The 24,023-nt window shown below is 41.1% G+C and overlaps 2 protein-coding genes and 1 pseudogene across 6 annotated transcripts in view; 2 read left to right on the top strand and 1 right to left on the bottom strand.

Annotated features, from left to right (window-relative positions):
• Positions 1-19,863, top strand: part of LOC133361297 (uncharacterized) — a 45,659-nt gene extending 25,796 nt beyond the window's left edge. For all 5 annotated transcript variants that reach the window (XM_061580237.1, XM_061580240.1, XM_061580238.1 and 2 more), the window contains 4 exons: positions 2,924-2,985; positions 4,184-4,207; positions 8,781-8,948; positions 17,391-19,863. In XM_061580237.1, the coding sequence (XP_061436221.1) occupies positions 2,924-2,985; positions 4,184-4,207; positions 8,781-8,948; positions 17,391-17,587 (451 nt within the window). In that variant the 3' untranslated portion in view covers positions 17,588-19,863. The remainder of the gene's footprint in view (positions 1-2,923; positions 2,986-4,183; positions 4,208-8,780; positions 8,949-17,390) is intronic.
• The window catches only part of LOC133361284 (zinc finger protein 239-like), an 807,570-nt gene that overhangs the window by 330,333 nt on the left and 453,214 nt on the right, over positions 1-24,023 (bottom strand). The gene's annotated exons all lie outside the window — the stretch shown is intronic.
• LOC133361342 (oocyte zinc finger protein XlCOF6-like) overlaps positions 1-24,023 on the top strand; it is a 276,931-nt pseudogene that overhangs the window by 223,979 nt on the left and 28,929 nt on the right.

Raw genomic sequence — 24,023 nt, forward strand, 5'->3', positions numbered from 1 at the left:
TCTGAATCTTGATGGTGGGCTGCAATAAGCCTCATTCTTAAAAGTAGATAATTTTTTGTACAGTGTTCATAGCTGGAGGAATTTCAATCTGGCATAGAAACAATGGGGGGCTGATTGATTCCCAGGTATGGTCAATATATAACTTTCTTTTGGACTATCATGTTATCTATGCTATGGTAATTGCTACTCAATATAGAAATAAGTTGGAGACCCTGCTGCTGAACCTGGAGCATGATACTACGAGGCTTTACCTCATAGTAGCATGTTTCATTATGTTCTCCCTCATGGAGAACATAATGAAACAACGTAGACGTCTGAAATATTGCATCTCCTGGCTTTGACATTCATCCTCGTCGAAGACACTGGTGTAGCCATCAACTGCATCATAACATCGACATGCTGATGTGCACATCTCCTTCATGAATTGAAAAAGAATACCAAGGCACGGTGAAGTTGTGACCATAAAGCCCACATTATGGAACATACCCCTAAAGTAAACCACTGCAGTCGACCCTCCTTCCATCGAGAAGGAAGAGCAGAACTACACGAAGTCTCTCCTGAAGTCCGACATTGACGTTTAGCTTCTGAACATATTTCCATACGCAAGAATATTATAGAGAGGGCAGAGAGTCTATAATTAGAGTAGGAGACTGCACTTTATAACACAAGACCTGAAGATAATATGTTTTTTTCTTCTCGGTTATTTCGATAAAGTCACGTAGAAGGGAAATAATAAAATAATAAAAATAAAACATAATAAAATAATTCTCACGACGTTTCGGCCACAACGCAAGCAGCCGTCCTCAGGTGAAGAACAGGTCTGTCGGGAAGACAGCGTCTGAATGAAACACCCCAGGCTTGGAGCGTATATTTAAGCTGGGTTGGAGGGAGAAGAGCGCCTTGACAAAATAATTTGCATATCAAAAGGAATTTAGCATATTTATGGGAAATGCAGATATGGGATTAGTACTACTTGTGAAATGCGTAGGAAGTGGGCGGGGGGTTTCAAAGTCATATTATGCCCATGCATTATGCAGGATTAGCAGCATCAAAGGGAGGGGATAGGGGTATGTTTGCATGTTTTTTTATTATCAGTTTTAAAATTTGCATATTAATAGTTATCTGACAGTAGAATTTGAGTAACAAGATACTCCTTAAATGATCAATGAGTATCAGGAAATAAAATCCGTTTTGTTAAAAGCAAAATTATTAAATATTGGTGGTACATTGCATCGTGGGAATATTTGTTATTGTGGACACAAAGGGCATTTATTGGCACAATTATTTCCTCATAGGAGGATCATTGTGGTCAATCAATGTCTTATCTGGGGCCAATTTGGGATCAATAGAATCAAGCCCATCACTACAATGTTAATGTGTGGAGGGGGGGAGAAAATAGAGCAGGGGAATCAAGGGAGCGAGCAACGTTGCCCCCATCCATCCGTTCAGACATGGAAGGAGGGATCGTTGTCGAGGAAAGTGGAGAGGAAGGGGAGTGATGAATGAGAGAGGGTTGATGGCTGCATGATACTACCCTCTGCATTTCACTGGCTGTGGGGCTGGGGATGCCTGTACACTGCCACCGTGGGCCCCGGCTGATCCCTCCGACCAAGGTCAAAGAGGTCATCAACTCAGGGCAGACCTCCTTCTCCCTTCGGGCCCTTTAGGATCTCCCGTACCTTCAGGTGCCTTTCGTTACTGTTGCTGCCTTCAGAGCCTACGAAGCACTCTAGCACATTGTGAACAGAATTAGAATGGGGCCAAGTCTCCTCTGGTTTGACCAGTGGAGTGCTCATGAAGTCTGGACCCACTCGGGTACCTGCCAATTGTCTGTGGATGTACGCGAGAACGTCCTGAGAAGAGTTACTTTCCACCCCCTTTGGGATGACATATACCATTAGGTGATTCTCCCGCTCTTTTGCATCCAGCTTGTTGTACGACTTCTCGAGCTCCAGCAGTCTGGCTTCATGGGTGTTCGTTGTATCCATCTGTTCCTCAAGTGTGGACTGGAGCGTTGTGATTGCAGCCTCTTGCTTCTCAACACTCCCAACAACCTAATTTAGCTTCTCATTCAAAACTCAGAGGAGAGTGGTATTCTACTCCACCTTCTCCAGAGAGGCGTGTATAACTTCCCAATTTCCTCCCATCGGGTCTCCCAGTCAAACCTTAACTGGGGAGGTCAGTGGAGTCGAAGACTTAGCTTTCTTCCCACGAAACCTGTCTATCCATTACTAGTGGGTAAGCAGGATTTGGGGTTTCTCGAACCAAGCCTTGAGGCAAGCTAGAGTCGCAGGTTTAGGCCCGAATCCTTGGGAGCACGCCAAGTACCGTTTAGAGCTCCGGTTGCAAGCAACCCGGTTTTTTCAAGCTCTTTGCAGTTTTCTAGGACCTAGGGGATAAGTAAATAAACTTCTCACTATGTAAATTATCACTCTGAAGGGAAAACAAAGGGTCATGTCGACAAGTTGAACAGTTCATTCAGCGTTACTCACTCGGCCATGATGTCACCATTGATAAATTATCTTCCACGCAGTTGTGTGAAAAATCAATAATACATTAGTAAGATTGTTCATATCGCAACTCTATTAATTGGGTGTCAGGTGGGGATGGTTTATGACACATATTTTGTAACACAATCTGACGCAAAAATAAATTATGAGTAAAAATATTGGTCGCGATGTCCTATATGTTAAAGTGCCTTAAACAATGATGATTGTACTTATTCAACGGTCATTGCACATTATATATATGTGTGTTTGTTATCAGGGTATAAAGGAGGGCCTGTGAATATGTATCGGTTTTTGAGATTCCTCAGCATATATCCTAGGGCAGTGCAGAGGCGCTGCTATCCAGGAGTAACCCTTGCCCTGTGTTCCGGCTGATCTACAACTTCTAACTTGTCATGCTCGTGTATTCTCCACAGAATTTCCGCAAAAAGTGACTCTTACTTATCACGTCTGAATGCACATGTTACTGCATTTTTGGGTGAGTCGTGACCATTCGGCACACATTTCTGGGTTTAAATAAATATACTAATATATATTCTGTATTTGATAATGCGACACCTATTTAGCCTCCCTCGTGATTTATTTTGATTTTATTTTAGATTTTTTTTCTACCTACGTGACTTTACCGAAATAACCAAAGAGTATGGATGGATGTGTTTTGCGAGTTGAGATGATTTATAAATTATTTTAGTATGCTTCAAGCTTCAAGCTTGATTTAGATATATGGATGACACTGGTGGTGGTCTGGCCACACGGCAAAGATACACTTAACGAATTTCTAAATCATCTCAACTCGCAAAACCCACGTTTACAAATGTATTTATTTATACTTAGAAATGTCCGTATCAAATGTCGGTGTTTTCAGTCTGTTTATGACCGAATTCATCGATGTATGACGTTTCGCTCAAACTGCTTTGAGTTTTGTCAGGGAATTAACTCGGAAATTGAGTGAGGCTGCTTCATCTTGCTTACATCACCAACTTGCAAACGCATTATTAGATGGGTCATTTACATTTCTTCGTGATTTTATCCTGGTAACTTTTAATAGTTTCGAGTCGTTGTAATAATTGACTCCTTTGAAAGGGTATGACATAATTAAAATATAAAAGTAGCACACTGAAAGAGAAGTCCATTGAAGTCCATGTTAATTGATTTCCTTAAAAAATTATGTACGGTCGTTCTGGCACCTCATCTGCCCTGCCTCTAATTCCGACCTCATGTCCTCTGTCCATGTTTGCGTTTACCTCTAAATCCTTTATTCCCCAAGATGCCAATGTCCCAATTCTTACGTGCAGCATTTTGAAATGAAGTTACATTAGATGCATTATAAATGTTAATTGTATTATATTCGGGGGTCTGCCCCTGAGGCCCCACTCTTGACAGATTCATGGTCCAACGCAAGTTGCCTTAAAGCCTCATACACGGAGGAGCGTGTCCACGTGTGACCCCAGAGCAAGGTCCTGGGAGGTCACATGGCATGGCCATCAACCGTGCAACCTCATAAGAACTACTGACAATGGGCAAAGCATTCTGACCATCAATTTTAACAATCTAGTATTTAACATGGGAAAATGTACAGCTGATTTATATATTATTTAAACGGTATAGTTATGTTTAGTTTATTAAGTAATGACATATCTTACAAATTTAATGTGTTCATGTTTGTTTATTCTCAGGACTTGGAAATAACAATTACACATGTAAGTAATGGCTAGGGGCACACATTTGAATTGTTTAATGTTCATTTATTAACATCATCTCCTTCAACAGGTTCCCAAGGTACAAATATTCTCCTGTTTCTTAGTTGTGTCCCTCCGACATGTCTGTTCGCGAACTTCTTGAATATGTATTTTGTTCACGTTTAGCCAGATCCAAACTTTGCATTCTTATTTGTAACATTATTCTCATTATCCCACTGGATGTCATCATGACTATTTTATCACAAATTTTACATGGTTAATATTTACACCATTCATATTTATGCACGTGAAATATATTATAATCTCACAGTGAAAACCCTTCATGACAGTTTCACCATGTATTATAACATGTGTATTGGTACGATTTTCATTGAATCTTCGTGTGGTTGTTTTGCTATATGTTTACACATACATCATATACGTTTGCGGTGAATACTGGAGACCCTTGAATATATCGCATTTTTATTGTTCACGCCTTCGACCTCTCACAGGGAAACTGTTTGTATGCCAATGTAGCAATCGTGGGGGTTAGTTTAAGCTTTCGCGGGTTATATTTTACCCGGAAGTACCATATCATTGGCTGATACCGTGGCTCGGGACAGAGCGGTTCGGGACGCGAGGTAGGTGGTGGCACCTCAACCTTTGGTGTGCAAGCATCTCACGGACAAACAACCCCCACCCATATAGCCTTAACAGATGCAAACACATATGAAGGCCGGCATAGCACACGAGGGGGTGGGTGGCCAACACCACGCCCGGCCGCTTTTGCCTCCCTCAGTGGCAATTTTTACTACACACCGCACCAGGTACTCATTTGAGGCTGAGTCAACCACGGGGAGGTCGAGGACCGGTTGAGATAATCGTCACCAGTGTTAGGCTTGAGAGGCAATCGAACTCGAGTCACCGGGTTCGTAGCACAGGGCGTTAACCGTAGCCCTACCTCTCCCCACTCGCGCACAAACACACTTTGGATCATCGTTATCGGTAAGTGCAGTATTTATTAATTAATTATACTACTATTTATTATCTAGGAATGTTTTTTGTATTGATAGTTTACGTATGAAAAAAATAAAAATAGGTGTATCCTTTTTGGTAATATAACAGGTGTTAAGATGTTCAAACACCAAATAAACTTGTAATGAACATGAGAATAAACATTCTCTGATAATTTATGCATCGTCATTGAACCGAGTAGCTTGACTCAATGTATCACTCGGCCTTAAGATTTGCATTGAACTGCCCATATAGGACTCACCACTGTGATCTCTACATTGGGTCAAACTTAACATCTCTGAATGTTCGACGGCTTGTGCACCAGATCTTATTTATTTATGATGTACTTACAAAAAAATCCGCAGATTACCTGCTGGATCTCCTCTCTGTTTCAAAGAATAAATTTGACCTAAGGTCTACACTCATTTACCAGCTTCATATTCCCTATTGCCGTACATATACTGGAGGAAGGGCCTTTGCTATTGATGCCCCCAGGGTCTGGAATGCTGTTGCCAATAAATTGAACCTTGAGTCACTACCTATGAGATCTTCACTCAAAACTGCTCTAGAGGAGTTGTACACCCCTAGCTGCCAGTGCTATTCAGTGGCCTAAAATAAAATGTTTCGCTCCGGATGATCGCTACAAAGTATGACCTGTGTTTTGAGTTAGTGTGCTGATCTTAAAGGTGCATTGAAACATTATAATACTCCAATTGATGCTCCTGCTGTTGTGGAGTGACTCATGCAGCCAGCTATGGCTGCAGGGTTTGGTGGTACATGTTGTTAATGTCATTTATTGTGAAAATTCCGTCACAGTTCCTATGATCACTGTTTCATTGCTTTCATGGCTTTATTTTGGTGATTTCGAAAAGTGTATTGGTTTAGCCATGTTTGTTTGTTGTAGTACAGAGTTAGACTGATGGCCTTAATCTAAGTTGTCTTGTGGTTGTTGTTGGTTGTTTGACTTGCATCCCACTGGGATTTTTGCACACAGCGTTGGTGTACGGTGTTTTTTCTGAAATATTTTGCTGTCTTTTCTTGGATTTTCTGTTTGCCCTCAGTCACATATTCACTTTAAGATGTTTTTTGTTCATGTTTTTGTTTTTTGTTTGTTGCGGTTGCACCCGATTCAAGAGCCGAATGGCTCACAGGGCTATACCTAATAAATGAACTTGAAATTAAATGAACTTGAACTAGTCTACACCAGAGACAGCAGCCTTCTTTACGGCCTAGTTTCAACCAGTGTTAAACCTGAGAACGCCAAAAGGCGAACAGTACAAGGACATTGCCACTCTCAGACCATTTATAGCTCGGAGTGAGCAGCTACAAAATGGGACCTTTTTTCCAATATCAAATTATGACAAATAAGAATAGGTCTGAACACCACCTGTTTTATGGCCAGAAAGGCTTAAACCTATTCTTATTTTTACATATTTATTTCAAATATTTTGTTTTTAGTTTATTTGGCATACAGTACAGTACTTAATTACATTTTAATGTCTATTTTTTGTTGTCGTGTACCAACCCCCATTGTTTAGGTAAGGCTTGAATATTGAATATTGCGGTTTGACTTTCGCTACTTTTTCCAAGAATGTAACCCCAGCGATATTCAAGGGTACACTGATTAATTATTGAAAACGCCATAAGAAGCAATGAAAGCAGCTAAACGGAAGTTGATGATTGGCAATCGACAAATTGTTTACCCTTAGGGAGAAAGATGAAACCATATACAATGAGAGACACAATGTTAAACAAATAGGGGAATATGATGAAAATATATACAATTAACAAATTATACCAACTGTCAGATAAGGAGGCAGGTTCTGGATGTTACATTAAATTAGGTAAACTCTGCAATTCATAGTGTGAAAACAGGCAATCTCTTAGAGAATGTGTTATTAATGTGAAAATCATCAAATATGCACGACCGACTTCTAGAACAACATTAATGTATTACTTTTGCTGAAAATGTGCATGCAATCTTAATTTTAGAACTTTCGTGACTGCAGGAATTATTATTTGGTTCTTTCGGTTAAGTCACGTCTAAAGATAAAATAATAAATTAAATTAAATAATTATTTAATTTATTATTTTATCTTTAGACGTGACTTAACCGAAAGAACCAAATAATAATGTGCATGCAGTAACTGAATACCACAATCATTCATCTATTCAAAAGGGGTAATGCAGTAAAGTTAACTTAAAGAATGAAAGATTGTTCATGCAGATAACTATGAAGATAATCATGAGATAATTGAACACCAACTACTGAAACAAGCTCACCATTAAACAACGTGGGAGATATAATATACTCTTGACAATCACTTGCCCCAACATCAAATAATCCCGATGTCTCACCTATTCACATGTTTAAAGCATCCAAATTCTACAAAGCAAACCAAATATCCTCCCCATTCTTCCAGCTCTTCTCCGTAAGCTGTCTTAGCCAACATAATTCATCACCACAGCCCCTCCCTGATCTAGTTTCACACTGGTTTTCTATTTGATTCTTCATCATGTTCAGCAATATTTCGGCAAATACCTTACCTGGAATTCTCAAGATAATCGCCCCGCCCCCCCTAGAATTGACGAGGTCCCTTTTAGTCCCGTTCGTATGTAACGGTGTGATCATTGCCTTCTTCCAGACATGTAGCATCTGTCGTCGATTATGAGTGGCTTGATTACCTTTTCCAACTCCTCGAACATGCTATGAACTCCTTCCTTTACCATGTCAACAGTAATACCTCTTTCCTGCTGCCTTTCCTGATTTAATCTTCTTTACACTCTTCAATTGTTTCCTTATTGTATTACCTCTTGATTTTGGATAACAGCACAATTCTCCCTCCTGGTGTTTTATTGAATTATTTTATTCCACAGAATTTTGAAGGTTCCACCTTTAAGTAGTCCTGTACTGTCTTAGTTGCCTCGCTTTTTTTCCCCTGTGCTTCTTCGACTTAGCCTGCATCGTTTCCTTCCCAAACCTATTGTCCTTACCAAGAAATGTCTGCTTAACCTATATCGCCCTATCTACGGCTTATTTGTTTTGAGCACGAATTTACTGAGCCCTCTTCCTTACCTTATGGGATTAGAATGTCTGCAGCTGCCTCAACTGATCTGCTCCTGGCTCTGACTCTCCTTCTCTGAGGTTAACAATGACTGCACATCTGCCACTGATGCTCACCTGAAATTAGTTGCAACTCGGGTATCTTGGATTTTCTGTTTAAAATAAAGTAGCAGGTCCTCTCGCTCGCTTATTCTCCAGCTTCACTTTTACTTGTACGTGTAAAATGTATTGATTATCAAATGATATAGTCATATTTTTTGTAATCTGATCTTCAATGCTTTCGCACTGTATGTAGACAATCATGCTAATGATTGGCTACGTGGATGATGGTATTGATCGAGATTATATTGATCGTTAATGGAAATAAGCACAATTTTATCAGCAAATTTGGATTGAATTGGCTGTGTAATATAATGATGCATGTATTTTGAGAACTGATGTGTTATTACATTGTATGATTTGCTTATTTTTAAATAGTTGAAAGGCAGTAATTAGAGTTGTATCTTTTAATAATAGACTTTTCAGAAAAGATCCAAGGCTCTGGAACTTTTCACGGAGAATTCAAAACAATTCTGGACAATAGATGCAACATCAAAATCATAGAAGGAAGTGACCAAAAACTGGTGTTTGTCTACCCAACAAGCCGTTATGAAGATGAAATTAAAAGAGCTGAGGAGAGATTCGGTAAGAAAACTCATTATTTACACTTTGTTAAAATATCACACAACACCATACAGTTCACACCATGAGTATGCACGTGTTTGTTAAGGTAAATCTAAGTGCAAGTTATTTTAGGCTCATTGAATGATAGGTATTCAAGCTTGATAATCGATCAAAATAATTGTATCATTCGTGCAACGTGATGTATGTTGTTTGAGTGATTTGGTTGTCTTTTTATTTTACCAGAACTTTTAACAATAAGAAAAAATATAGAAGGTGAACTCTCACCTGTTTTTGAATGGGGTTCATGCTTGTATATTCAATTATGACACTCATAGTGTTATGTATTCATTTATATCCATACAATTTGTCTCCATATATAAGTTAAGAAAAAATGTGTAATCAATAATTTACTTCAGACATTGCCAAGTTGGACCATTGCAGACAATGACATTTGAAAATGTACCTTTCAGGTTTAATTATAAGTTAATTGCTCTGCCAATAACACTTTTAAGTAAGACTTAAGGAAAGTTTAAGTTTCATATTATTGCACCGTAGAAACCCTGTACGATTTTGTTGCAAATACATCAATCAAAATTGTTCATTGTGTCGCACGTATTTTCAACACACACTGAGATTGAAGGTAATGTTATGAAATAGTAACCCCAATAATGTATCAAAAATGTAACTACATTGAATAGGCAATTATTTTCCTCCCTGCTTCCCATTCCCCTCCTGTCTGCTCTATTATCTGCTTTCTCGCTTTCTATATTAATTCTGTATCGTCTGCCCATAATATGGGCATCATTTTTCACTCATCTCCCTCTCTATCCGACCACATATCTGCCACTAACTGTTCCTGCCACTTTTAAATGTACAACATTCGCAAAGTTCATCCTGTCATCTTTATTACGACCGCAAAACTTATATTTCACTCACTCATCTTCACTCGACTCGACTACTTCAACACGCTCATGCTTGGTCTTCCCTCCTTTGTATTTAAACCACTCTAACAAATCGAAAATGCTGCTGCCTGGATCATCTTAAATCTTCCCCTACCACTCCCACACATCGTCTCTACTCATCCAGCTACACTGGCTTCCCATCTACTATCGTTGTCTTTTGAAATTACTCACCCTAGTTTACACAATGTTTTACATGGGCTAGCACCAACATACGTTGCTTCCCTTAATTCGATCTATGCTCTTTCATGCCCTCTACGTTCACAATCCGAGCTATCTCCGTCTGTTTCCATTCCTCCTTGTGCCCAATCACAATTTTGTTCTTTATCGCTACTGTCCCCTTACACCGGAACTAACTGCACCTACAGTCAAGCAATCAGCCTCACTATCTATTTTTTATTCTTCCCTTAAATCTCAACTTTTTTTCCTTGCTCACCAATCATTAACACCATCTCCTTTCACAACTTCCATACTCATTCATCATTCACCACTTATTGGCACTTTCATAATCGTTTATTTCACGCATCTTTATATTAATGTCCAACCATCTGTTCACCACCTAGGTCAAGGCACTATATATATTTATAAAAATAGCATAAGATATGCACGCAACCGCCACTGACATCTGATCGTCCAAGGAATCTCAGGTCACACTGATCACCCACGCTAGTGGGACTCTACACTGTATGCTTGGCCTGTGCCCGGCGCATTTTATCCCTCAATCTGCTGACCTGACTCTGAGACACACAGAGAAACCACTTATTTGTCTCGAGTGAGCCAAAGTTAATTCCAACAGTTACTATTTCCCTAGACTTGTTCTTTGGGTTTCTTTGCCTGCATGACTCTCCCTATGCGCTGTTGTTTGCCGTAATGAGCCAATCTTTGGGATTAGGCGGGCAGAACAAGAGGGAGACTGCCTTGCACAAGCAATATCACAGCGCTGGCTCACGCAGCTCTGTGCCTGTCTCAACGACTTCATTTCACGGACTGATCGGGGAGACAATATAGACAGACACAAATTTACGATTGGGTTGCGGGCCTACCAATCTGTAAAGTACGCCTCAATTTGAGAACCCAATCCCTTCAAAGTGCCAACCTCCATGGTATTCATAGGTTCCACCCTCACCTGTTTGTCTGTTTGCTATATGTCACGGTTCATGACCATTTTTTCTCGATTTAATCTCTCCCCAGGCTAGACAGTGCCCTTTTCCACTGGTTGTTGCTACACTACCAGTTCATGATTCCTGCTTTTGCTATCGCTTGTCCTGATGCTGTCTCTCCACCGTATTGCACAACACCCTGAGTAGTGGCTCGTTTTCCTGGGGGTGACATCACAAAAGCTGATCCTGATGCTACAATGAGTGGTATCCCTTTGCAAGCCAAGGGTATGGCAACCTCGACGCCCATAGGAAGAGTTGCTTACATTTGTTTAATCCACCAACCCTTACCTCCACTGTCCTACATTATATTTCCCTTGGCGACTTTAATGTCAATTAATGTCCATGGCTACAAGAAAGCCACACTACAATAAAACTGGTCGAGAAGCTGATGTTTCTCTCAATTGAAAGCAACCTTGCACAATTCATTTACTGCGTCTATAAGATGCTAGATGCTAAATCAAATTGGCCGAATACCCAAGATATTTTCCTGACCTTGACCAAACTCCATAAACTGTGATGTTACTGCAGCAATTGGCACATCTGAAAGCTGTCTAATAGCAGCAGAGCATCTCATCACCCTGGGAAAAAACAATATCAAGGTAAAATCCTCCATGACTTGTATTCTTACTTGCCTTGGTGCACAACTTGCTTGCAACAAAGGACATATCGACATTTGCCATGGCTTTTACTGACATACTAGTGGCCATGTTAAGCTTTAACCATAATTTCGGCAAATTTTTGTAAAACCAACGAACGTGGTGTAACTTTAACTGCCGAGCAGCAGTCTCTTCCAAATACAGAAAATGTAGGAAATGTGGTCACTGTCAGTCTCTCTCATCTCATTCAAATCCAAAAATATAATGCACAAATTAAAACATATTATCAAGGAATTAACAGCTTAACTTGCTATGCCACAAATGCCTCTCATGCATTCTGGTAACTTGGATCTGTGTCTATAATTATCTAAGCCAAACATAAGGCCAATCTGTTTGACAACTATTTTGCAGCTCATTGAACTTCTGATTATAAAACCATGAAATTACACGACCATAGTCAGATGAAACAAATAGGATTCACAATTCATAATGTACATATGTTATCCAAATTTCATAATTGTAGGTTTCAATGGCATTATATATAAAATAGGTACCTTAGAACTTGTGGAAGTTCACAAAGTACCTGTCACTTTGTATGGAGATCTGGTGCTGCCAGATAAAAAAAACAATTACTGAGCTGGTTTGAGTAATTAAGGGCAGCTCGTCATGTGGACAGGCAGAATCCGCCTTGTCAGCTCCGCCCTTCCCTTTGTTCATAGTGTAATTGTAACGGCGTAAGTAGCGCAGGATACGTTTGACGGAGGCAACACGTATTTATTAACAAATGGGTACTATATAGTACGTAGCGCACCCTAACACTGGAAGGGGTAACGGCCCCTTCACCCGGTCTATCCGAGGCAGTGTCCCTCGGCTAACGTTTCCCCGTTAGCTCCTACACTCCTCTAACCCAGACCATCCTATAGAGGCTAACTCACCTGGCCCAGCTTAGGCTCAGGTCCGACCCTCAGCCACACGAGCCTGGCCCTCACAAGGACACAGACCTCGCTGCTCTGAGGTCGCCCCTGGCTTGCCCTGCTCGGCTCTTACAAGAGCAGCGAGTCAGGGTAGTCCCAGGGCTAGCTAGCTGGTCATCAGTCTTCACTGGTTCTTCTGCTCCAACGACTGCCTCGAGTTCTCTCGCGCACCGCCTTATATACCCAACTGCCCCCCGAGGGGCGGGGCTGTATGCGGACGTTGATGTAGACACTCCACGCACGGACCGTGATGTAGACACCGCAACGTAATGGCTTGCTACACCCCGGTACGTAACACCTCTACATAATGACCGAAAATGACAACAAGCCAATGTGCAGCTTAACGGCTATTTCGAAAATAAATCAAGGTCTCCGATTGACTGAAAGAGGCCTCCACAGGGATTGGTCGGTAGACAGGCTTTAAAGAGATTGGAGGAAAAAAGGTTTGAACTAAAACAGGGTATCCATTAAAGAAGAAGAATATGGATTGGCTAAGAGAAAAACAGGGTGCTCAATGAGCATAAAAGAGGACAGGACAAGGATTGGAAACGTTCAAGGGAAGGGACGAGTTACATAATGAAGATCCAAGTCCGGGGCTATTATAGACTGTGGCTTCAATAAAGAGGCTCTGAACATACCGTCGTCAGTACCGCTACAACAGTACCCCAAACCTCCAAGACTCATAGACACTCAGACTCTCTGTCCACAAGTTCCATTTGGATACAGCAGCCACTAAAGTCCACATTAAGTGGCAGCCTCTGTTGCACTGACACTTAAATACTTTGTCCCAGATACGATTGTCTACCCAGTCAACCGAGACGCTCTCCCCTTCTAATAAACTCCCCATACAGCCCTCAAAATCGGCACATCGTCCCGTAATCCTCAACGCTAACCCACAACACAACTGGTTTGCGACATATGGTGATCTCCAAAGCCTCTTCACATTATGTCAGACGTATCAGTAGCAAATCCAGCTTCGACATGCCTGGCGATCTGTCCTGGTCACTGAAAGACTTGATAAATTCTGAAAAGGTTCAGCTAACAGTCATCTTCAGCCATCGTCTGCTGGATAAAGGGGTGCTGTTGCCACCTGCCATAGGCGTTTGATGCCACAATCCAACTCATAGCTGTACGTGTGTTGATCTCATTGCTTGGTCTCCATGGTGGCCGTTGTTTCATCATTTAGCTGCCATTCTGTCACCACCCTCGTCCTTTGGCCAACCTTTCCAGCGATGTGTGCTGCCTATACCCACTTTTTTGAGAGTTTAACTTGACATCTCATATTGCCGATTGTTGTATTTATTTTAATTTATACCAGTGTGCATCCATATGTAGGACTTTAGAAACACGCGTCACGCGTTGGGTTGAGAGGCGTGCACATGGCAGACAGTGAGGGCAAACGGGGACACAGGGCGCTGAGCGACTTACTGTTGTTGTTGTACCAATTAAGGTGGCATGGTAGTTAAGGGGGCCTGCAGGTGGCCGGGGGTAATTGAGGATGCAGGCCGGTGATTGGACGAGAGGTATGGGTGTCTGAAATTGGCACCGCTGTGTCTACAACAACAACGCCACGTCGCACTGGGGGCTGGGGGCGAGTAGCAAAGCGGGGGATGGTCCAATTAATTAAGGGGAATTAGTTCAGGGATAAAGGCGGAGAGCGTGGAGCGAAATGGGAGTTGGTGCCTGGGATGAGTGACGAACGGATGGAGAGACGGAGCAGCGGATAAAGAGAGTATAGTATAAGGTAGCAGTGGACAAAGAGAATATAGTATAAGGTAGCAGTGGAGAAAGAGAATACAGATAGAGTAGCAGTGGACGGAGCGAGTACAGCGTAGGATAGCAGCGGAGTAACGGACCTTGGTGGAGAGAGCTACGACGGAGTGGGAGGGCAGAGAGAACAAAGAGCGACCGAGCTGGAGAGAGAGTGCAGAGAGGAGGGTCGCTGGAGGAGAGGAGCAGAAGGAGAGCAAGCGAAGCCAGCGGAGCGAGTGAGCGGAGGGACATTGAGTGATGTTGATGGGGAGTTGTGAGTTGAAGTGTACGGAGGGACATTGAGTGATGCCGACAGAGGAGATGTGAACTATATGAGTCAATAAAGAACCGAGAAAGACAAAGAAGCTGTCGCGTCAGTACGAGTATTACACATATGTAGGGGACTGTATAGAGCACAGTGAAATTTACACGATTAGATCATTATAGACAGGCGGTGCAGTCAGGGGGAAGGCACTGTCCAATTAAAGGCATGCCCGAAAGGGTATTTAAATCAGCTCCAGTCGGGACACTTGCCTGGGACCAGAATCTACAAGGTGGAAGACATCGGGGCTGACTGTTAGTGGAGCTACAAGAAGGAAGACATCAGGGCTGACTGTTCACGGAGTGACAAGAGGGAGGACATTGGGCTGACTGTTAGCAGAGCTGCATATACATAATCGTTAAGAAAATAAAGACTTCACCTTTTCTAAGATGGACGTCTCCAAGGAGCTTCATTACACATGTATACCATCCATTCGTCTATGCACACTTTTAAGTTTTGAATCAATAAGGAAATTAACCAGAGTGGATGGAAGTGCTTTTAAGTAAGTTAACATGATGAAATTAAACAAATCAATTATTGGAGAGGAAGATTTTGAATTAGCTCCTATCGCATATGTGGATTTTGACAAATGAAATAGAATGCAATTGTATTGTTTGCAATGACGTATGGAGAGAAGTGCGCTGGGATTTACACTAATGGACAGAGGAACACATTCATCAGAGGGGACATATATATGCCATATTAACTGAAAATAGGCAGGACAAATGACTAGATAGTATGATGGCTGAATAATGACCACGATAATGAAATGATAGACAAACTATGGCGCAAGAGAACAACCAACATGGAGATGCAGCGAAAAAATTAACTCATGAAGAAGAATCCAATGAGGAATTATGACAATGTGGGGATGACTTCATCCTGTACGTTTCGTAACAGGCACTACAAAATCCGACAATATTCGTCCAGTACTCACTGCGCTGCATTAGCTTCCGGTTACTAAACTAATACATTATAAGATCGCACTCATTACACCAAGTGTTTGCCATAAATGAACTACAATACATTACTGATCTGATGCACTTCTGTGTTCATCTGGAACGTTCTTCCTTTTGAGATTAGGAAGTCACTGGGCCTATGCACTTTTCAATATTCAGCGTAAATGCATACATGTTTATGTTATTACGATGATTGAGTGACCGAATATGTTAATGAACACTTTTTTTTACTTTTTGTAGTAATATATGGATGTGTTCGTCAGATTCAACACCTAACCATTGTTTTCGTGTCTGACCTGGCACCCGCACCTATCTCTAGAATAGCTATGTTTAATGTCATAGTTTATTCCCGGTCCTGAATAACTTTCGCTTGTAAGATGTGTAATGACATGGTGACACCTGCTGGCCTGAAAGGGGAATCACGGGTATGGACACGGTTAAGTAATAACCAATCAGAGAAGGAGGTGTATTTGGGGCAAAGGTAAAAGGTGGGGTTAGCCGAGAAACTCCGGGAACCTTCTCAAAGGTTCCACGAGAGGGCGTGACCGGAGGCGGGGCCTAGCCACGCCTGGGGGGATATAAGGATGAGCGGACCCGGGACTCTGGGCTCGTGAGTGGGGTCTGGGTCCAGGCTACGTTGTTGCTCACCGTCATCTCTCTCCATCGTCCGGCCACGTGGAAGATCTCCTGAGGGGTTTACATCGCCATCATCGTCACACCGCCAGCCAGTGGCGTAGCCGAGTGAGGGCGATGGGACCACGCCGAGTGATCAGATGTGTGTAGCCAGTAAAGACGTTAATACCTAAAGTTGTACTCTGTGCAAGGAAGGATAAGTGTTGGCCTGTGTCGTGGCCAGCATGAGTAAATAATGAAGAAGTACCCTCTACACGACGTGTCGCGGAAGTCGCTCATTACAGATGTGTAAATTCTGTAAATGTGTTTCCAGGGCTTATCCGATGGCCAATTTCAGAAGCAGGAGTCATGTGAATAGAATGACTATGGAGTGCAATGTCTTTTGATCCCTAATGTAGGACAAATACTAAATGCAAATGGACATATTATTTTTGACTTAAAACTTTCGTGGCTGCAGGAATTAATATTCTTAGTTCTTTCAGCAAAATCACGTAAATATTTATTTATGTAAATATTTACGTGACTTTACCGAAAGAACCAAGAATATGAATGTATGATTATTTATTGAGTTACGCAAAAGAGGTGATGATACTTTGGGTAATCAAGAGTTACAAAATGCAGTTGTCCTTCCAAGGGCACCATTCTTCAATGTTATGACATGTGTCTTTTTAACAAGTTCTTAAAGCTGTATTCATAGGAAGCCGGCCGCACTAATGGTGATTTACATCTTGCTTGTTGCAGGTGTCTCTAATTTTCATCACCCACTTTCCCTATTACAAGTGGACCCCACCGTCCATTTTGTTCTGCGTTTACACTTATTGGTGCTATGTGATAATCATTACGACTTACATATTTCCAAGCACCAAAGTATATTAAATGTTTCTCTGATGTAATTACGTTCCTGACTAACATGATGCATTACTCAAGATTTACATGTCATTGAAAATTGATTCTATACTATGCCATATTCGATTACATTAAATTATCTGTACAATACATTTACACCTATGGCTTTTTCTTGTAATGCCAACTTATAAAATGTACTAAGCATCATTTTAAAATCAGGCCTCTTCTGTTTTGACGTTTTGTAAATTTTACTGTGTTTCAGGCAACATTGCTGCAATCATTTTTTTAGAACAGAAATATTCATCTCAGTTGAAGAATCTAATTCCAATTACATATCCTAAACGAACATATCCCGTGTTCAATATTTATTACAATGGTGACACAAACAGCATGCACGAGATTCCTCATAATAAAACTGCACTGAAAAGCATGAAGATGCTTGGATCTAGCACCGACTAAGCCAACGTATTTTTTTCTGCACAAATCAAAGTATTTATGTATGTATGTTCAACTTCTTTCGCACCGTATGTAGCCAACAATGCTAATCACAGGTGGGATCGTGTTGTTTACTATGAAGGGCATCGTTACTTCTACTGCTTGGTTCTCTATCTTCTTCAGTGCTAATGCCTTGCTGTCTATATTAAAGTATTCTACTATTGCCCCCCTGATTCTACTCGAAAATTTACCTGGATTGGTTCAAAGTAATTCAAAATACATTCTGCCAAAACAGAGTTCCTCATTGGCAAAAAGTCCACTGTCAGCAAAGACTCCAGCAATCGTCATCAGGTGAGACAAACACAGCAGGAGAACTGCGTGATTTATTTTATTTTATTTCCACCACCGTGACTTTACCGAAAGAACCAAAGAGTATGGATTCCTGCAGTCACGAAAGCTTCAAATCAAGATAGAATAATTATAGTTATCTTGTTAATTTGATTATCCGTTGTATTTGGTAAACCTGGCTCATGAGACTGTTATATAAAAACTACAGCATCCGGTGGAGCATGCTCACCTACATGTGGTGAAATAAACCAGTGTACATCGTGTTGATGCTAAGGAGTTCCCATTAGGAAAACCACATTCCCGTGAGGAACAGAACATGCTGTCATTGCCTTTCAAAAGCAAATGAGGTTCCACTCTCCCGATGTGTACATGCAGCTTACGCTTTCGTATCGAAACCTTGCTCACAACATTGTCGAAGCAAGTGCAACGAGGCTTATTGTTTGCTGATATTAAAGGTACATGACTTATAGTGATGATTATGATAAAATACATGTAGGAATCATTAGCGTTATGGGATGCTCTTATCATGAATGACTCTATTTAAAATGATAGTTGTATTATTATCCATAGTGATTTCGTAGGTTAATAGATCAATAATTTGATACCATTTATTTGAAAATAGGCCATTAGCTAGTTAAACATCAACGAAAGTCTAAACTGGTGAGTTCCATGGTAGTCGATCATTTTTACTTATACAATATCTTTTTCAAGAAATGTGGTTTGTGAAGTCTGCTATTTTTCTTCACGTTCTGAAATAAACATTGTGCATTAGATGTGTTATTATTAATTGCCATATATATTTTCATTGTTAGGATAATACACGCGAACTCTCTCACCTCATATTTTTGACAAATGTAGAATGGTCTGTGGTTTTTTTGTTGTTGCATAATTTGAGTAAGTTGTCTAATGCTGAACGAATACGTTATGGGGTCACACTCATTATACACAAAGTGCTTGGCACAAATAAACCTCAATAAAGGGCATAAACGATCATGTAAACTCCAGTCATCTTCATATTGGTTTTTGGCTAACCATCGAACAAAGACAATAAACGCTTTCTGAGGCGCTTTTGTGGCCAGCCAGAACACTCTTCCTGCTGATATTAGGAACTATGGCCTTTAAAATAATCTAGGTTGAAAACTCATCTCCTTAGAAATGCTTTTGTATTTAATTTGATGTCCCTCTCCCGCACATTCAATTAGCACAGTTGCCTACGTACGGTGTGAAAAAAGTTCACAAGTGCACACATGTTGTTACCGTTAGATATTGTATCTCAGATTTATAATGGTATTAAGAAACGACTACGTTAATGTCTAAATGCACGAAAATAATAATATTATTATTAACATATTAAATTGATTATTCTTGTTATTGGAGTGATTTTTTTGTAATATAGGCACATCATTTCCTCGTTATATGCAGCTTTTTGTGCTCATGATACCCTGTGTATAACGGGCGTCGCTAGAGGAACATATTCTCTAATTAAGCCTGAAACAGCGATTACGTTATCACAACCCCACATATTTCGATCGTGCGTGCTGACAAATATTTAGAATTGAATACTGGACAAAGGTACATCTGTGTGTTACGTTTTAAGTTGGCAGTTGACTAAGAGACCTCCACAAACACAAATTTACACATGCATGGCAATGCCTATTGAAGCTCCGAATTCTAATTGTCACTAAACCTATTCGAGTGAATAGGCTGATAAAGTGCACGTTGTTCCAGGTCTGTAATTGGTTTGGTTTGTTATAACGAGGTGATACTAAAGTTTAATTAAGTTCTGCTTTCTTCCAATTTCAACCTTCGCATCAGAATATGTATTGTCTGATTATATAATTTTATTCTGAAATTCACAAATCTTGAAATTATTTGGAATTGTATTTACTCTGTAATGATCATATGCAAAAATATGTACACTTTGGAAATAAAATGGTGTGGTGTAATTGCAATCATGCTTCAATTGAGTTTTTGTTCTGTTGAATGGGCCAGAAATGTTTTAATATTTGTTACAAGGCAGTTGTGGCTCTGTAAGAGTGAACAGGATAGTCATCTGGCTGAGCGGTGGTGCGTTTGTCGCTTTTTAGAGAGATTCGTTGTTTAATCCCAGGAGCTACCCTGGTTAAATCTGTGGAAAAGTTAACGATAAAAATTAGAAAACGAGTAGGCTGTAGCTATCAGAAGGGTTAAAGCTATTTTCATTTCTCTCAATTCCGATAGATACTTTCATTATTATTGGTCAGTAGGAACTAGATTTGCACAAAACCTCAACATCAAAGTCAATTGAGAGTCCTTGTTAGCATGCGTGTTTGCCACTGCCAAGAGTTGTGTTTGGGAATATATTTTTTTTCTTTAATTTTCTTTTAGTTTCATGCTGATCATTCGTCCTGTGTGACCAACATAGCATTTGCCACAGAAGCAATTAATCCGGTACACACCTTCTGTTGATAGCTTTAGTACCAGATATTCATTTTTTTGTATTTAGTGTACCATGCCAAATCTCACTTGGATGTTTTTGTTCTCCAAATATCTGCCAAGTTTATCAGTTACTCCCGCAATGTACGGTGTTCTAATAGTTTTATTCGATCTTGATTTGAAGCTTTCGTGACTGCAGGAATCCATACTCTTTGGTTCTTTCGGTAAAGTCACGTATGTAGGTATAAAATGAAATAAAATAAATCACCACAAGTATATGTGGTTAATGCAGACATGATTCCTTGCAAAGGTTTCAGTTTGGTGTTTTAACATCTTAACACCTGTTTAATTGCCAGAAAGGGGGAACCCCTATTATCATAATTTAATACTGGCAAAGGAGGTCTCATGATATAAACTATATATTCTTATGTTACCAGGTAAGGCCGACTGAGAAATATAGCTCTTTTTTCACAAGTGACCTGGCCACAAATCATAGATGAACGAAGTGGCTTTGGAACTGGAAATTTACAAGATGTGTGACTGGTAGTACAGTGCAATGCTAAGGAGCCCCATCTCTCTGGCAACAAAACTGACACCTTTTAACAAGGAGTCATGTTTGCATAGACCGCAATACCTGCAGTCATAATAAAAACAAAAGAACATAACTCTGATAATGTGCACTGTCCTTGAAGTTGATTGGTCCACACCCGAGACAGCTTTCCTTAGTGCCTAGTCTCACATGGGTGGCGTCATCTGGTCTAACCCATGTGAGACTAGGCTCTAAGGAAAGCTGTCTCGGGTGTGGACCAATCAACTTCAAGGACAGTGCACAATATCAGAGTTATGTTCTTTTGTTTGTATTATGACTGCAGGTATTGCGGTCTATGCAAACATGACTCCTTGTTAAAAGGTGTCAGTTTTGTTGCCAGATAGAAGGGTAAAAAAACGTTCCTCTTTTTTATGTTTTGTCTTTCTTTGGAATTTTCACACTTAAATTCTAACTTAGCAATCTTTGAAATACGTAATCGACCAGGCAATGCGTTAATTGTGTGTTGACCGACTCTCTGTGTCGTTTTACATAACATTTCGATACTTTGCTAGGTTATTTAATTTAGTGTGTTCTGTCTCCCTCTAAGCCTGCTTACCTTACTCCCCTCCCTTCGTACTCATTGACATTAAATGTTTTCCCTACCCCCTCCCTCTCTCTGCCTCCGCCCCCCTCTGTCTATTTAAGGCCACCCCACAGAGACGATCACCTCTCTCTGTACCTGGGTTGCTCTCTCTATGTATCTTGGTGATATCTGTCTGCTTATATGTCTGTCTATAGTTTTCTGGTTATATTCTGTCGCTATTTCATTATACCTGATGATGATTGCTTGTGTTGCAATCGAAACGTCGTGTGCTGTTGTTTGATTTATTATTTTATTTTTATACGTGACTTTACCGAAAAAACCAAAGAAGGGTTAAAAAACAATTATCATATTTTTACTGGCAAATGAGGTTCCCATGGTGAGCCCCATCTCCTCTATTTCTGTGGCGATGGGTCTGATTTGCATTTCGTCTACAAATGAGCGGAGCTAATGGAGATGTACCTCAAGAAACGAGGGATAGCATCAGACAAGTAGTATGAGGAGATCCAGTTGAAACCTATCTGAAAAGCCAGAAGCATCATGAAGGTCAAACTCCCTTGTTCAATGGGAACATGAAAGCAATGGGAGCTTTCACGCTCCTATAAACATCAAAACAACAGACCACTTACCTGACGTGGTGCACGTGCAAACACGGACAGTCCAAAAGCGAAATCAAGGCCTCTGATTGGCGTGGGGAGGGCTGAAAGAGGATTGGCTGGAGGAAAAACATTCCTGCGGAGGGAGCTGGTAGGAACGTTGGGTTGCTCGCTCAATGGCCAGGGTCAACGGCGGCGTGGTGTATTCTGCAAATATGGCCGACTGTGAGGGCGAGCACAAGCCGGCGTGAGTAGGTTAAACGTTGAGTTTTATAAGGGCACCACGGGGTGACCAGCCCCACCCTCCCCACCCAGCCCCACCCTCCCAATCCAGCCCCACCCTCCCCACCCAGCCCCACCCTCCCCACCCAGCCCCTCCCCACCCTCCCTTTCCCACCCAGCCCCTCCCTCCCCACCTAGCCCCTCCCTGCACGACGGACGGACACAATAATCCCGTGGGCTGGTGTAACCAGGAGGTTCCAACCAGTATAATTGAAGGGATTGGAGGAGAAATACAAACGTAAAAGGCGGGAAACGAGGGTTGACTGACGGGGGGAACGGTTGACAACCGTTGGACATGGGAGGAAAGGGATTGGCTGAGGAAATATGGTGAGATAACCTTCGAGAAAGGGAGCTCGAATGATGTGAAATGGGATAGCATAAGGGGAAAAGATGGTTGGAGAGAAGACGATGTAAAGCAAATAGCATGTGTCGGTCGTCGTTACACCCCCATTGCTTGCTAAAGCAATGTAGATCATGTTTGTTTTGGGCCCTAAAATGTCTGCTCATTCATTTCCTGTTTTTGGAAAATCATATAAACTAAGGTAAGTAGAGATACCTTATATGCTTGAGATGGGAGAAATGTGTGTAATCTAAATACCCTGCCACATGTGGCAGAGCTCATTTGACAGATGCTTCAAAAAGAGCACCATGATTACTACACAGCCACTTGTCAGACCATGTTCCAAGCTCCAAATGCAATCACCCATCTGAGCTGAGCCAGGCCTTCAATTAATGGATGGGTTTCCCCCACTTACACCATATACCTCATTTGCCAGTAACAATTTATGATAATTGGTTTTTTACCCTTTTATCTGGCAACAAAACTGACACCTTTTTTACGAGGAGTCATGTTTGCATAGACCACAATACCTGTAGTCATAATGCAAACAAAAACATAACTCTGATAATGTATGCACTGTCCTTGAAGTTGATTGGTCCACACCCGAGACAGCTTTCCTTAGAGCCTAGTCTCACATGGGTTGGACCAGATGACGCCAAAAGGCGCACAACTCAAAGACAATGCACCATCAGAGTATGAGAGCTCGGGCTAAGCATTTACACCATTGATACCTCATTTGCCAGTAAAAAATATAATGGATTTTTACCCTTTTATCTGGCAACAAAACTTAAACTTTTTTACGAGGAGTCATGTTTGCATAGGTAACAAGCTGAGATTAGGAGCACTCCCTTCAAGAGTGTGCTCCTAATCTCAGCTCGTGACCTGTATAAAAGACACCTGGGAGCCAGAAATCTTTCTGATTGAGAGGTCAAATACGTATTTCCCTCATTAAAATGCAAATCAATTTATAACATTTTGACATGCGTTTTTCTGGATTTTGTTGTTATTCTGTCTCTCACTGTTCAAATAAACCTACCATTAAAATTATAGACGGATCATTTCTATGTCAGTGGGCAAACGTACAAAATCAGCAGGGGATCAAATATTTTTTTCCCTCACTGTACCCATACATCAAATTCACCATGGAAGTGGAGAAGGATGGTAAGCTACCATTCCTGGATGTTATGTTTGAGAAGAGATCTGATGGCTCGTTGGGACACTGTCTACAGGAAAGCCAACCACACATATTCCTATCTGAAGCCCCACCACCATCCGGCACAGAAGAATTCCCTCTTCAAAACACTACACCATAGGGCCCACTGCATTTCTGACCAACACCACCTAGCCAG

The sequence above is a fragment of the Lethenteron reissneri genome, chromosome 72 (genome assembly GCF_015708825.2).
Source record: "Lethenteron reissneri isolate LAM-NWPU_2019-01 chromosome 72, ASM1570882v1, whole genome shotgun sequence".
In the NCBI taxonomy this organism is placed as follows: domain Eukaryota; kingdom Metazoa; phylum Chordata; class Hyperoartia; order Petromyzontiformes; family Petromyzontidae; genus Lethenteron; species Lethenteron reissneri.